At 39.7% G+C, this 13,360-nt stretch overlaps 2 protein-coding genes across 2 annotated transcripts; both read left to right on the forward strand.

Moving 5' to 3' along the window:
• Nucleotides 1-211: 211 nt before the first annotated feature.
• LOC133460319 (N-acetyllactosaminide beta-1,3-N-acetylglucosaminyltransferase 3-like) lies at nucleotides 212-3,369 on the forward strand. The gene is made up of 2 exons (XM_061740937.1): nucleotides 212-273; nucleotides 2,003-3,369. The coding sequence occupies exons 1-2, from the start codon at nucleotides 266-268 to the stop codon at nucleotides 3,150-3,152; spliced, it is 1,158 nt and encodes a 385-aa protein (XP_061596921.1). The 5' UTR covers nucleotides 212-265; the 3' UTR covers nucleotides 3,153-3,369.
• Nucleotides 3,370-9,104: 5,735 nt separating this feature from the next.
• LOC133459734 (N-acetyllactosaminide beta-1,3-N-acetylglucosaminyltransferase 3-like) lies at nucleotides 9,105-12,430 on the forward strand. The gene is made up of 2 exons (XM_061739963.1): nucleotides 9,105-9,169; nucleotides 10,514-12,430. Exons 1-2 carry the CDS (start codon nucleotides 9,162-9,164, stop codon nucleotides 11,661-11,663), a joined length of 1,158 nt encoding a protein of 385 aa, XP_061595947.1. The 5' UTR covers nucleotides 9,105-9,161; the 3' UTR covers nucleotides 11,664-12,430.
• The last annotated feature ends 930 nt before the right edge of the window (nucleotides 12,431-13,360 follow it).

A 13,360-nucleotide genomic window follows, 5' to 3' on the forward strand; every position in this document is an offset into this window, starting at 1 on the left:
CTAAACACAATCTTCCACCCTTTATAATGTCATCAGAACAACACAGAGAATTTATAAAAAAAAATGAATACTTTAATTCATTTTTAATAAAGGATTTGAATGATATCGTTTTTTCCTTTAGTTATAGTTCAGTTCTGGCTTCCTGAAAGGCTAAACTCAGGGCAAAGAGTGAAGAGTGTACATCAACTCTACCTCAAAACTTCAGTCACTATCACAATTCACCTGTTGAGAGAAGGACAAATGCTAAGAACACTGATCTACCAACATGCTCGGGTAAGATATTCACTTCATATCTATAGATAGATAGATAGATTAAGTTGTATTCAGGTCTGTGCTAACTTAGTTTATATATTTGTGTTGGATGTATATCATTAGCAGTCAGAATATTTTCTCAAGCACAGGATTACATTTAATCTGAATAACTCATTTTTTTGAGAATATGAACAAAACTTGTTACACTTAAACATACATGTGTTTTGTTTGTCAAGTCAGTCTCAGCGGATTTGTTTGTTTTTCCCAGGCTCATTGTTCTATATGTACTCTTATCAATGTCGGTCACACAGAACTTTTTTTTTAGTAACTTTTATCAACTTTTATTAGTGTTGGTCTTATAGTATTGTCGGTGTTTTCTACGTGGGATTAATGGCGTTGTATTCAAGCACAATAAGAAATGCTGACTTGAGAGCAGCATAACAAGAAAAAGTCAGTCTTCACGGTGCCACATTTATGTCAAATCTTTTAAATACTACAACCATATATTACCGTATTCCTTTTTATCCTGACTTTGACTTTGAAGGTCAGTGTGACGGCATGCATTGTAACAAAACAAGAAAAGTCAGTCTGTCTGTTACCAAAATAACATTACACTTGTGTGAGTAAACCACTCAGTCACCTCCCTTTTAAAAAGAAGCTATACAATTCAGATATTTGTATTATATTTGTAATTTCCTTTTCTTTTTTCAATTCATCACGAGGAATCAGTTGATCAAAGGGCGGTCCGTCGGTTCAAGTGTCCATTCACCCGACACGTGATAAATCTACCCAGAATCATTTTTATGATCACATGTTAAATTTCTTAAGTTTAATTTTACTGGCATTACTGCCAGAAATGATTGTAGTCCGTCCTTTTCTACATATGTCCTCTTCAAGGAAGCTACATTGGAGCAGGAAGTCTCCCTGTCTGGACCTGAAGATAAGATAAAATAAGATAATCCTTGTTATTAGTTATAAATTATTGTCCGTTGGCTACTGAGCAGGCCTGGTTGTAAAGTCTGATGGCAGCGGGGAGGAAGGACCTGCGATGCCTCTCAGTGGTGCATCGCGGGTGACGAAGCCGGTCGCTGATGGAGCTCTCCAGGGCTCTGAGAGTCTCATGAAGGGGGTGGGAGACATTGTCCATGATGGAGGACAGCTTAGCCACCATCCTCCTCTCCCCCACCACCTCCACCGGGTCGAGACTGCAGCCCAGGACAGAGCCGGCTTTCTTTACCACCTTGTCCAGTCTCTTCCTCTCTGCTGCAGTGATGCTGCTGCTCCAGCAGACCACACCATAGAAGACGGCCGACGCCACCACAGAGTCATAAAAGGTCCTCAGGAGGCCGTCCCTCACGCTTTGGCCTTTCTTATAAAGTGCCTGAGTATTTACAGTCCAGTCCAGTTTATTGTTCAGGTGAACACCCAGGTACTTGGTGAAGTGCTTCTCACCAGAAAATAAACAAACTTTTAAGGCAGTACATTAAATAATACAGCTGTCCAAGATAGAAGAATAATTAAACAAGCGTGGTAGGCATGTAGCTATATTATTACACATAAGTGTCCTTTTTTTTCTTTTAATATTGCTTGTAAAAATTGAACGACAATGTAAAGTAATGAAGTCCATTGTTTTGTCACTCCGATATCTGTGGCCTGTGATCATGCCGCTAGTTCGTGTGCGTACCTGCTCACTATGAAAACAGCCTCTTCAGCTTCATGTCTGATGAGACGTCCTCTGGTTTCGTTGCAGGAAACTGAAGAGAAATGCCACCGCAGGAGGAGGTTTTATAGTTCTTTGCATTTTACTTTATCTCTACTTGTCTGAAAACTGCACCATCTCCACACCCATTTTCCTCCAACCCAACGTCAAAGAGCAAAGCAGTCATGCGGAGCTGTACGCCAGCCAAGCAAAGGTGTCCAGAAGGAGCGCCACTTATAAATACTCCTGGCCCAAATGTGAAAGAAACATTTCAATGTCCAATGTCACGGATTTCGGCTCTCTACCTAGAAATATACAAGACTTTCTTTACCACCGCCACTGTCTACACTTCCCTATGCTCCTGGACAACCCTGACAAATGTGGGGGACCTGAAGGGTCTGCAGAAGTCTTTCTCCTGCTGGTCATCAAAAGCGCTCCACCGAACCACGACCGCAGGGAGATGCTGCGCAAGACCTGGGCCAAGGACAGGCTGTACAACGGGGTGTGGATCCGGAGGATCTTCATCTCGGGCACGATGGGTTCGGGTCCTGAGAAGAGGAGATTGAACAAACTCCTTGAGCTGGAGCAGCAGAAGTACGGGGATATTCTCCAGTGGGACTTCAGCGACACCTTCTACAACCTCACCTTGAAACAAGTACTCTTTCTGGAGTGGACGGAGAGAAACTGTCCCGGTGTGCGCTTCATGCTGAACGGAGACGACGACGTCTTTGCCCACACAGAGAACATGGTCCTGTATCTCCAAAGCCTCGAGGACAATGACGGGAGCAAGCACCTCTTCACGGGCCATCTGATCCAGCACTTTGGACCCATCCGCGATCGAGGGAGTAAATACTTCGTTCCGGTGCAGGTGCACGAGTCGGAGTCGTACCCTCCCTACTGTGGCGGCGGCGGGTACATTTTGTCCGGCTACACCGCCATGGTCATCTACAACATGTCTCAGTCCATCACACTGATTCCCATCGATGATGTCTACTTTGGGATGTGCATGGCAAAGGCGGGACTCGGCCCCGAATCACACCCCGCGGTAAAAACTTTCGGATTTCACATTCCCAAAGTTGAAGATTACGACCCTTGCTATTATAAAGAAATGCTCCTCGTACACAGAGTGCTCTCAGAAAACATGTATCTCCTGTGGGAAAGAATTCACGAGCCGAACCTGAAGTGCTTCGGCAGCTCGTAGAGGACATGCGGCAACAAGGTCCGTTGCTGCCTGTAAATCACTACAGCTGACTGCAAATCCTTCCAACAACAACACATTTCTTCTTTTACTGTATCTTTTCACTGTTAAGGTGGTCCTTTGGTACTTGTGACTAAATATAGATCAAGTAAATGCGCAATTTGTTTATATTGTATAATTATGGTTAATTGTTATAATATATATATATATATATATATATATATATATATATATATATATATATATAATTTTTTTTTTATTTTATTTTTTTTAACCATCTTTGAAATCTTTTAAAAGCGCTCTATAAATAAAATTGATTATTATAATTATATATTAACACTAAAGCATGATAAGAGTAAAGCCATGCTTTAGTGAAAAGAGAAAAGGTAAAATGATGAGCCATTTTAATACTTTTCTGACCTTTCTCATTGTGTGTGTGTGTGTGTGTGTGTGTGTGTGTGTGTGTGTGTGTGTGTGTGTGTGTGTGTGTGTGTGTATATAAATAAATAAAATGTAAACAGTAAATGGTATGTGGGCTGTTATTGGGGACAGTGGAGGGTATTTAATGCTGGTACACAGGTATTTTGGAGTCTTAATAAAAGATTGTTATCTCATTAGTCGATTATTCCCTGATAGCAAAATATGAGTGAATCAACGTTGAAAGATGGTTAGGCAGAAACATTGAATCCATGTTGAAGCCATGTCCACGACAAACAGAATACGTTCATTTAGTGGTGTTACCAGGATGCCAGGTGTGGGGGGGCATTAGTCTTACCCAGGGGGGGCAAAAAAAAAAGTTGCAATGCTCAACTAGCGCAAAATCCCGTGTAGGCCTACTGCACCTTAAAACATGTTTTGTTTTCTCCTCTCTCAATTAAATCCATAATCCACTGAACATATGAACATGCAGGCAACATTTTTTTTGTTTTGTTTTTTTCTAAAGGTGATAGGAGGTAACGACACAAAGGTAGAACATAGAACACAATGAGATGTGCAGGTAATAAAGCAACAGGTTAGGTTACAGGTATATCCTTATCTTCTCTGCAATCTTATTATCAGCTTTTTTATGAGCCACCTATGCATCTCTCTGTCACTATATAGTGCAGGGGTCGGCAAGTAAGTTTGGCCTCGGGCCAAATTTTTTCAGAGCAACTGAATGGTGGGCCAGAACATCACATCAATCAGGCGAAACATGTTTTTTTTTCTACTAAACAAAACTTTTTTCCCCTTATCTATAGGCTACTAGTATTATTATACTATTATATCTTGTACAAAAAGTAATTTAAGAAAGTTATTAGTTTAAATAAAGTAACTTGAATTTGCTACGGACTGTTATTAGTGTGTTATTGCTGCTTTAGCGCTACTCTGTGGCTCCGTTATGAAACCGCTTATTACTAACTTGGTGATAATAATATTATTTTCTGTCAAGCTACTAACAAATGCATTCCTTCTTTAAAATACACAGAACGACATTAAACACATGAAAAACCCATGACGCACCTATGAACAGTAGTACGTGCACACGGAGCAGCAGCTCTGTCTGCTGAAGTCAGTGAGAGGATATGCAAATGAGGCGGATTTTCCGACGTATTTTTACACATAGAATGGACGTTTTACTATTTAAAAGACCAACAGCAAAACTCAAGGTAAGTTATCGGTTGTATTTTTCACAGTTTAAACCACAACAAATACGTCTTACCATTTCAGCAGCTTCAGGAGTTTTGCTGGGAGTCTGTGCCTACGTCACTCCTGAATATTTGTGTGCACCTCTAATTAAGGCCCCCCTATGCTACAGGTGACAGGGAACTATACAGAATTGTGTGCGTCCGGAATCATGAAGATCCTACTTTTATTTTATTTTATCTTTTCTAAATAAAGGCTTTGAATTCTCTATGAAATTGTCGTTTTTGTGATAGTCAATAATAATAATAAAAAAAAAATGATTTATCAAATTTTCAATGTCATCTGGCGGGCCAGATATTATTGGAGACGGGCCAATTTTGGCCCGCGGGCCGCCAGTTGCCGACCACTGATATAGTGCTTATGTGACTAGGTTTATGTAACTATAACCCCAATGGGCTGTCCAACAGCAGTTAGCCACTACCTAGCCGTGTTGCTAACACGTAGCACAACACAACGGAGGACACACAGATGACAGAAATAAACTGTTCCACACTGTTTTCAATAGAGGTCACTGCTAACTGGGTCAAGCGATCATTGCTTATACTCGAACGAAGGTATGTTTTGATAAGCTTCAGTTTACTGAAGGATCTCTGGGCAGATGCAACCGTCAGAGGTCAGGATGGTCAGGAATATTCTGATGGCTACTGTCAAATTTGGAAACACCAAATCAAGATTCTCCTGTATGAGGAAATTTAACTTCTCAAGAACCTTGTAACCCTTTAGTAGACGGCTTGCTGGGTATATCTCTTGAATACTATCTCTGGAAACATCACAGGTAGTCAGGGCATATCTGGTAACTGATTTCTCCAGCTCAGCTTTTGTTATGTGCTCTATTTTAGTGATGAATTTAAATTTCTCAGACACAAGCTGAAGATTGGAAAACCTGTCAGACAACTCTTGCAGAACTTTGACAATGATATTAAAAACCATGCACCTAAAGTGCTTCTCGGGTTCCTTTTCATGATAAAGGACACAGGTTGGTATCAGCAGAAATTCAAACCATACTGGGCATCTAGGTTTTTGTGCAACAAGAATTTTTAATAGCATTGAATAAATTGCACATCTTGCTTATATCATTTTTCAATATAAATCATATTTAGATATGAATCACTTATCAAGTGGCTGTTCCTACACTTCCACCTAATATTAGACCAACCTGTTGGCTTCCCCTGTCTGTCCTGATTCTTTCTCTCTCTCTCTCTTCTTTCTTTCCATCCTCACACCTGAATGACATGAACTTTGTATTAAGGAGGTTTCAAAATACAGCAGTCAAACCACATAAAAAACATAACATTTTAAATGATATCCCTGTAGGATATCAGTTACTGATTAGACACTGCATCTTATCACACTCATTAGACTGAGGTACATCACAGCAGCAGTGTATGTTACTGTATATCCCAGTGAAGACAATTAAACTCAAGTGTATCACTCCCAAGTTCTCTGATTTATCTGTTTTGATTCACCATTTAGTTTAAACAAATTATAACTGTCTGACCCCCCCCCCTCTCCATCATCACATTGTTCCTTTTTAATCAAGCAACCAGTCTTCCATTTTTTGCACCATTTCTTTATTGCTGTTCATTCTTGCTTCAAACCATTTATCTTGTTTTAACACTTCATCCTCAGGTAGCAATGGTTTCAATGATTCATGCAGTTCTTTGGTTTCCACACACAAAGTTAAAAACATTTCACACTTAGGGCCCGATTTACTAAGATCCTAAATAAAGAGTACTAAATTGCGTGTGCACTGAAAAAGTTTGCGCGTGCTGTTGTTGTGTGTTTTGCGGGTGATCAACTAAGATTGCGTGCGCAATTGATAACAGGTGCAAACTGCAGTATTTAAATGAGGTGTTGCGCGTCTTACGGTTTGCGGCGCAAACTTTGCGCCATGGAGAGTCTGGATGGAAAGCAGGATATAGTCGCAAGCGCAAAATGAAATTTGACGAGTTGGAGTTAGAGATATTAGTGGAAGAGGCAAATTGTTGTGCCGTATTCAGCACCCCTGCCGTGAAAAGCACCCCCTCGTATATTCAATGATAAGTAGACCAAGAAAAAAAACAACACACTGACACTTCAATATATTTATATATACACACTCACACAAACACATACTTAGGAGTTTATATTATATATATGTACAAATATTATGGAAGACAACACAGTAAGCAGGCTATTAATTAATGACATCAATAACCATTTACCCGATTTTTGTTATCTGTGACTGTGATTGTGGGAAAGTATGACTATTGTGGAATCCATGAGTGCATTTAAACATGAATCATTAACACAAAACTGGACGCTAAACAGAACATGACACGGAATGAGAATATCATTTTTGTCAGACGAGGGGGTGCTTTTCACGGCAGGGGTGCATACGGCACAACACCGGGGTATGACAACTGCAGAACAGGCGCATAATAAGAAACACTTTTTTCTCCATGAAAACACGTGATTTATTTATTATCACAAATAAAAAAATGAATGTGCCTCCTGTGGCAACCTTTTGCTGAATAATACTCGATTTAACATTCAAATAAAATATTTCTCCTTTTGCTTGTGGAGATTAGCACCTTCCTTTCGAACGTATTAAATACAGACGCAATCACAATCCCCGCAATAACTTTCAGGCTTGGTAAATCTCATTGCGCGTGGTAAATGGACCAATTTGCATCTTCCCCTCCCAGTATTTAGCGATTTCTGGCGGGTACGCCCCATATTGATTATTCATCAGGGCAAAAGTACTAAATGAATTGCGTGTGCTATTTTGCGCATTTCAGAGGCGCAGTCCTCTTTGCACGCTGTTAGTAGATCAGCTGGCACTTTGGTTTGCGGGTGCTGTCAAGTTTGCACACGTTTTTACACACGCAAACCTTTAGTAAATCGGGCCCTTAGTGTGCACCTCAGACACATTTTGCTTTGAAAGCATCAGTTGCTCAACTTCGTTTGCTATTTTGCAGAGTTTCTTTAATCTGGAATTCCTTTCCTTTTGGTATGATATAATTTTGGTTTCCAACGCTTTAACTGAGAGTTTGACAGGTCCATTACCATGTTCATTTTCTGGTACACTTTAATTGACAGCTGCACGCACGTTACTCATTTTGCTTTGATTTAGCAGAACTGTCGAAGTTTTTATTCAGAATTGTAGCAGGATTTACCTGTATCCTTGTTGTGAGAAGGCCAATCTCTTCCACACAGCTTTTTACAATTCAGATTTTGTCCTACCATGACTCTTGGGCGTTGGTTTGTGCAGGGTCACTTGTCTCCTTCTCCAATTGAGTGGAATCAGCTGGCACGCACTGGAGCGCAGAGCTTTCCTTGGATGTAGCGGATCAAAAAACTAATTGAAGCTGAGTTTTTCAACAAAATGTTATGGCAAAAGCTGCGTTCAACACTTTATTTCACATGTGCAAAGCTTCAAAAAACAACACCTACCAAAAACCGGGTGCTGAATGAAAGATTAAGTGCAAGCTTGCATATTATCAAAAAAGACAACACATTAAGCTGCTGGTGATAGAACAAACCATGCGGACCCACACACACTCTTTGTGCACGGTTGAAAAACTGTGTGGCTTCCCAGCTCCTAATTCCCCTGCACCTGATCACCTGTGTCGCTGGGTAGCCATTGTCACTTCCTCATCAGTTATCATCCTGTTACATTTCTGATTTCACCAATGAAGCAGATATGAAACTGAAGAGAAATGCCACCGCAGGAGAAAATAAAAAATGCAAAGAACTATGAAACCTCCTGCTGTGGTGGCATTACAGAAATGTTTTTATAAACTGTTTTAAGCTGTACAGCATTGCCAATTTTAAATCACAAGAAATTAGTATTTCATTGTTGTAATTTCACATCTTTTTGTCTGGAGCGCATCTCCAGTAAAACAAATGTTTTACTGATGTTTTCACTCAGGACTTCAGCAACTTTAAATCCACATATTTTACGAGTTATCATGAGCATTACAGCTGACACGAGAAAGAGGAAAATACTTTTCTAGGAGAACCATGGCTTTTGTCTGCTGATGTTGCCTTCTCAGGCAATTTTAAAAAGCCCTAAACAAAATCTTCCACCTTTTATAATGTCATCAGAACAACACAGAGAATTTATTAAAAAAAAATGTGAATACTTTAATTCATTTTTAATAAAGGATTTGAATGACATCGTCCTTTCCTTTAGTTATAGTTCCAGTTCTGGCTTCCTGAAAGGCTAAACTCAGGGCAAAGAGTGTTGTAGTAAACCAGTACATCAACTCTACCTCAAAACTTCAGTCACTATCACAATTCACCTGTTGAGAGAAGGACAAATGCTGAGAACACTGATCTACCAACATGCTCAGGTAAGATATTCACTTATTCACTTTAGATAGATAGATAGATAGATAGATAGATAGATAGATAGATAGATAGATAGATAGATAGATAGATAGATAGATAGATAGATAGATAGATAGATAGATAGATAGATAGATAGATAGATAGATAGATAGATAGATAGATAGATAGATAGATAGATAGATAGATACATAGGTTGATTTACAGATTGATATATGAGTGTGTTATACTTTAAGTTGTATTCAGGTCTGTGCTAACTTAGTTTATATATTTGTGTTGGATGTATATCATTAGCAGTCAGAATATTTTCTCAAGCACAGGATTACATTTAATCTGAATAACGCATTTTTTTGAGAATATGAACAAAACTTGTTACACTTAAACATACATGTGTTTTGTTTGTCAAGTCAGTCTCAGCGGATTTGTTTGTTTTTCCCAGGCTCATTGTTCTATATGTACTCTTATCAATGTCGGTCACACAGAACTTTTTTTGTAGTAACATTTATCAGTGTTGGTCTAATAGTATTGTCAGTGTTTTCTACGTGGGATTAATGGCGTTGTATTCAAGTACAATAAGAAATGCTGACTTGAGAGCAGCATAACAAGAAAAGTCAGTCTTCACGGTGCCACGTTTATGTCAAATCTTTTAAATACTACAACCATATATTACCGTATTCCTTTTTATCCTGACTTTGTCTTTGAACGTCAGTGTGACGGCATGCATTGTAACAAAACAAGAAAAGTCAGTCTGTCTGTTACCAAAATAACATTACACTTGTGTGAGTAATCCACTCAGTCACCTCCCTTTTAAAAAGAAGCTATACAATTCAGATATTTGTATTATATTTGTCAAGTGTCCATTCACCCGACGCATGATAAATCTACCCAGAATAATGTTTATGATCACATGTTAAATTTCTTAAGTTTAATTTTACTGGCATTACTGCCAGAAATGATTGTAGTCCGTCCTTTTCTACATATGTCCTCTTCAAGGAAGCTATATTGGACCAGGAAGTCTCCCTGTCTGGATCTGAAGTGCTTCTCACCAGAATATAAACAAACTCTTAAGGCAGTACATTAAATAATACAGGTGTCCAAGATAGAAGAATATTTAAACAAGTAAAGCGTGGTAGGCATGTAGCTATAATATTACACATAAGTGTCCTTTTTTTTCTTTTAATATTGCTTGTAAAAATTGAACGACAATGTAAAGTAATGAAGTCCATTGTTTTGTCACTCCGATATCTGTGGCCTGTGATCATGCCGCTAGTTCGTGTGCGTACCTGCTCACTATGAAAACAGCCTCTTCAGCTTCATGTCTGATGAGACGTCCTCTGGTTTCGTTGCAGGAAACTGAAGAGAAATGCCACCGCAGGAGGAGGTTTCATAGTTCTTTGCATTTTACTTTATCTCTACTTGTCTGAAAACTGCACCATCTCCACACCCATTTTCCTCCAACCCAACGTCAAAGAGCAAAGCAGTCATGCGGAGCTGTACGCCAGCCAAGCAAAGGTGTCCAGAAGGAGCGCCACTTATAAATACTCCTGGCCCAAATGTGAAAGAAACATTTCAATGTCCAATGTCACGGATTTCGGCTCTCTACCTAGAAATATACAAGACTTTCTTTACCACCGCCACTGTCTACACTTCCCCATGCTCCTGGACAACCCTGACAAATGTGGGGGACCTGAAGGGTCTGCAGAAGTCTTTCTCCTGCTGGTCATCAAAAGCGCTCCACCGAACCACGACCGCAGGGAGATGCTGCGCAAGACCTGGGCCAAGGACAGGCTGTACAACGGGGTGTGGATCCGGAGGATCTTCATCTCGGGCACGATGGGTTCGGGTCCTGAGAAGAGGAGACTGAACAAACTCCTTGAGCTGGAGCAGCAGAAGTACGGGGACATTCTCCAGTGGGACTTCAGCGACACCTTCTACAACCTCACCTTGAAACAAGTACTCTTTCTGGAGTGGACGGAGAGAAACTGTCCCGGTGTGCGCTTCATGCTGAATGGAGACGACGACGTGTTTGCCCACACAGAGAACATGGTCCTGTATCTCCAAAGCCTCGAGGACAATGACGGGAGCAAGCACCTCTTCACGGGCCATCTGATCCACTACGTGGGACCCATCCGCGATCGAGGGAGTAAATACTTCGTTCCGGTGCAGGTGCACGAGTCGGAGTCGTACCCTCCCTACTGTGGCGGCGGCGGGTACATTTTGTCCGGCTACACCGCCATGGTCATCTACAACATGTCTCAGTCCATCACCCTGATTCCCATCGATGATGTCTACTTTGGGATGTGCATGGAAAAGGCGGGACTCGGCCCCGAATCACACCCCGCGGTAAAAACTGCTGGACTTCACATTCCCAACGTTGAAGATTACGACCCTTGCTATTATAAAGAAATGCTCCTCGTACACAGAGTGCTCTCAGAAAACATGTATCTCCTTTGGGAAAGAATTCACGGGCCGAACCTGAAGTGCTTCGGCAGCTCGTAGAGGACATGCGGCAACAAGGTCCGTTGCTGCCTGTAAATCACTACAGCTGACTGCAAATCCTTCCAACAACAACACATTTCTTCTTTTACTGTATCTTTTCACTGTTAAGGTGGTCCTTTGGTACTTGTGACTAAATATAGATCAAGTAAATGTGTAATTTATTTGTATTGTATAATTATGGTTAATTGTTATAATATATAAGATATATATATATAAAATGTAAACAGAGTAAATGGTATGTGGGCTGTTATTGGGGACAGTGAAGGGTATTTAATGCTGGTACACAGGTATTTTGGAGTGTTAATAAAAGATTGTTATCTTATTAGTCGATTATTCCCTGATAGCAAAATATGAGTGAGTCAATGTTGAAAGATGGTTAGGCAGAAACATTGAATCCATGTTGAAGCCATGTCCACGACAAACAGAATACGTTCATTCAACATTGATTACACGTTGGCATTAGAATTGGATGATTGATTGATGGTTGATCCACCATCAGTTGTTGAACCGACCTAAAATCAACCTTTTTGACCATAATTCAACATTGATTTAACATCGTTTGTTATCTGGGTTTAGTGCAGTAAAGTGAATTTCATACTGTTTTTAAAGTGTTTTATAAATAAAGTTGACTTGGCTTGGGCTTGGCTATTAGATTGAGGATTTTAGAGAGGTAACTTTTTCTTTTTTTCATGTCAAACTGAGGACTTGAAATGTCTATCAGATACAAACACAAGCAAACAAAGAAGGACAGAAGTGTGTGTATATAGTGTGTGGACAGATGTGTGTGTACATATATATATATATATATATATGTACATATATATATATATATATATATATATATATATATATATATATATATATATACTGTATATATATATATATATATATATATATATATATATATATATATATATATATATATATATATATATATATATATATATACTGTATATATAAACATGGTTGTGGAGAAAGCCTACAACAGCCTACTTATACTGTTGTGTCGTTGTTTTCAGGTGAAAATGTAATTCATCGAATCTCAAACGGGTGTTGATCTAATAATAGAAAGATGAAGTTGGATTGGAGAAATGACCTCCGTGGTAGATGTGCACTTTACTACAAGCGTTTATCAGTTTGTGTTCTTCATCAGATCAGCCCTGCAGCTACAGCAGAAGCCCATGTACGCCTCCCCAGAAAAGTGACTGCGTGTCACGTTGACACGGACCGCCACGAGTCTGACTGGTCCACTTAGGAGCATCGTAATTATTCTGAGATCTCTCTGACTGCGACTTCTTCTCTGCTATTTTCAAACTTGATAGATTGCTGTAATTTCAGTAAAGGAAGATGCTGTTCAGCTCTAATTCAAACAAAATCTCATCCTATTAACAGAAATCAGGATTACATTTGGGCGGCATGCATTCACATCATCAGGAACCAGGAAATACACGGTTACACTCCATGTTGACATTATTATAAAAGATATCAGTGCTATTTGCCTTCATACATATCCTGAAAGTGACACTTTGCATACACCCTTGGTATGGGGGGGTTGATCTTTTTGGCATGTGGCGGTGAATTGGGAGAGCTGTTCATACGTGTGTTTATTTTTCCATTATTCCAGTTTGCAATCCACCCAGTTTAGGTTTTCTTTAGGAGTTTCTGACTGTGAGACACACGAGGCAACAGCTAGGACA

Source organism: Cololabis saira, chromosome 14, assembly GCF_033807715.1.
Source record: "Cololabis saira isolate AMF1-May2022 chromosome 14, fColSai1.1, whole genome shotgun sequence".
NCBI classification, from domain to species: Eukaryota; Metazoa; Chordata; class Actinopteri; order Beloniformes; family Belonidae; genus Cololabis; species Cololabis saira.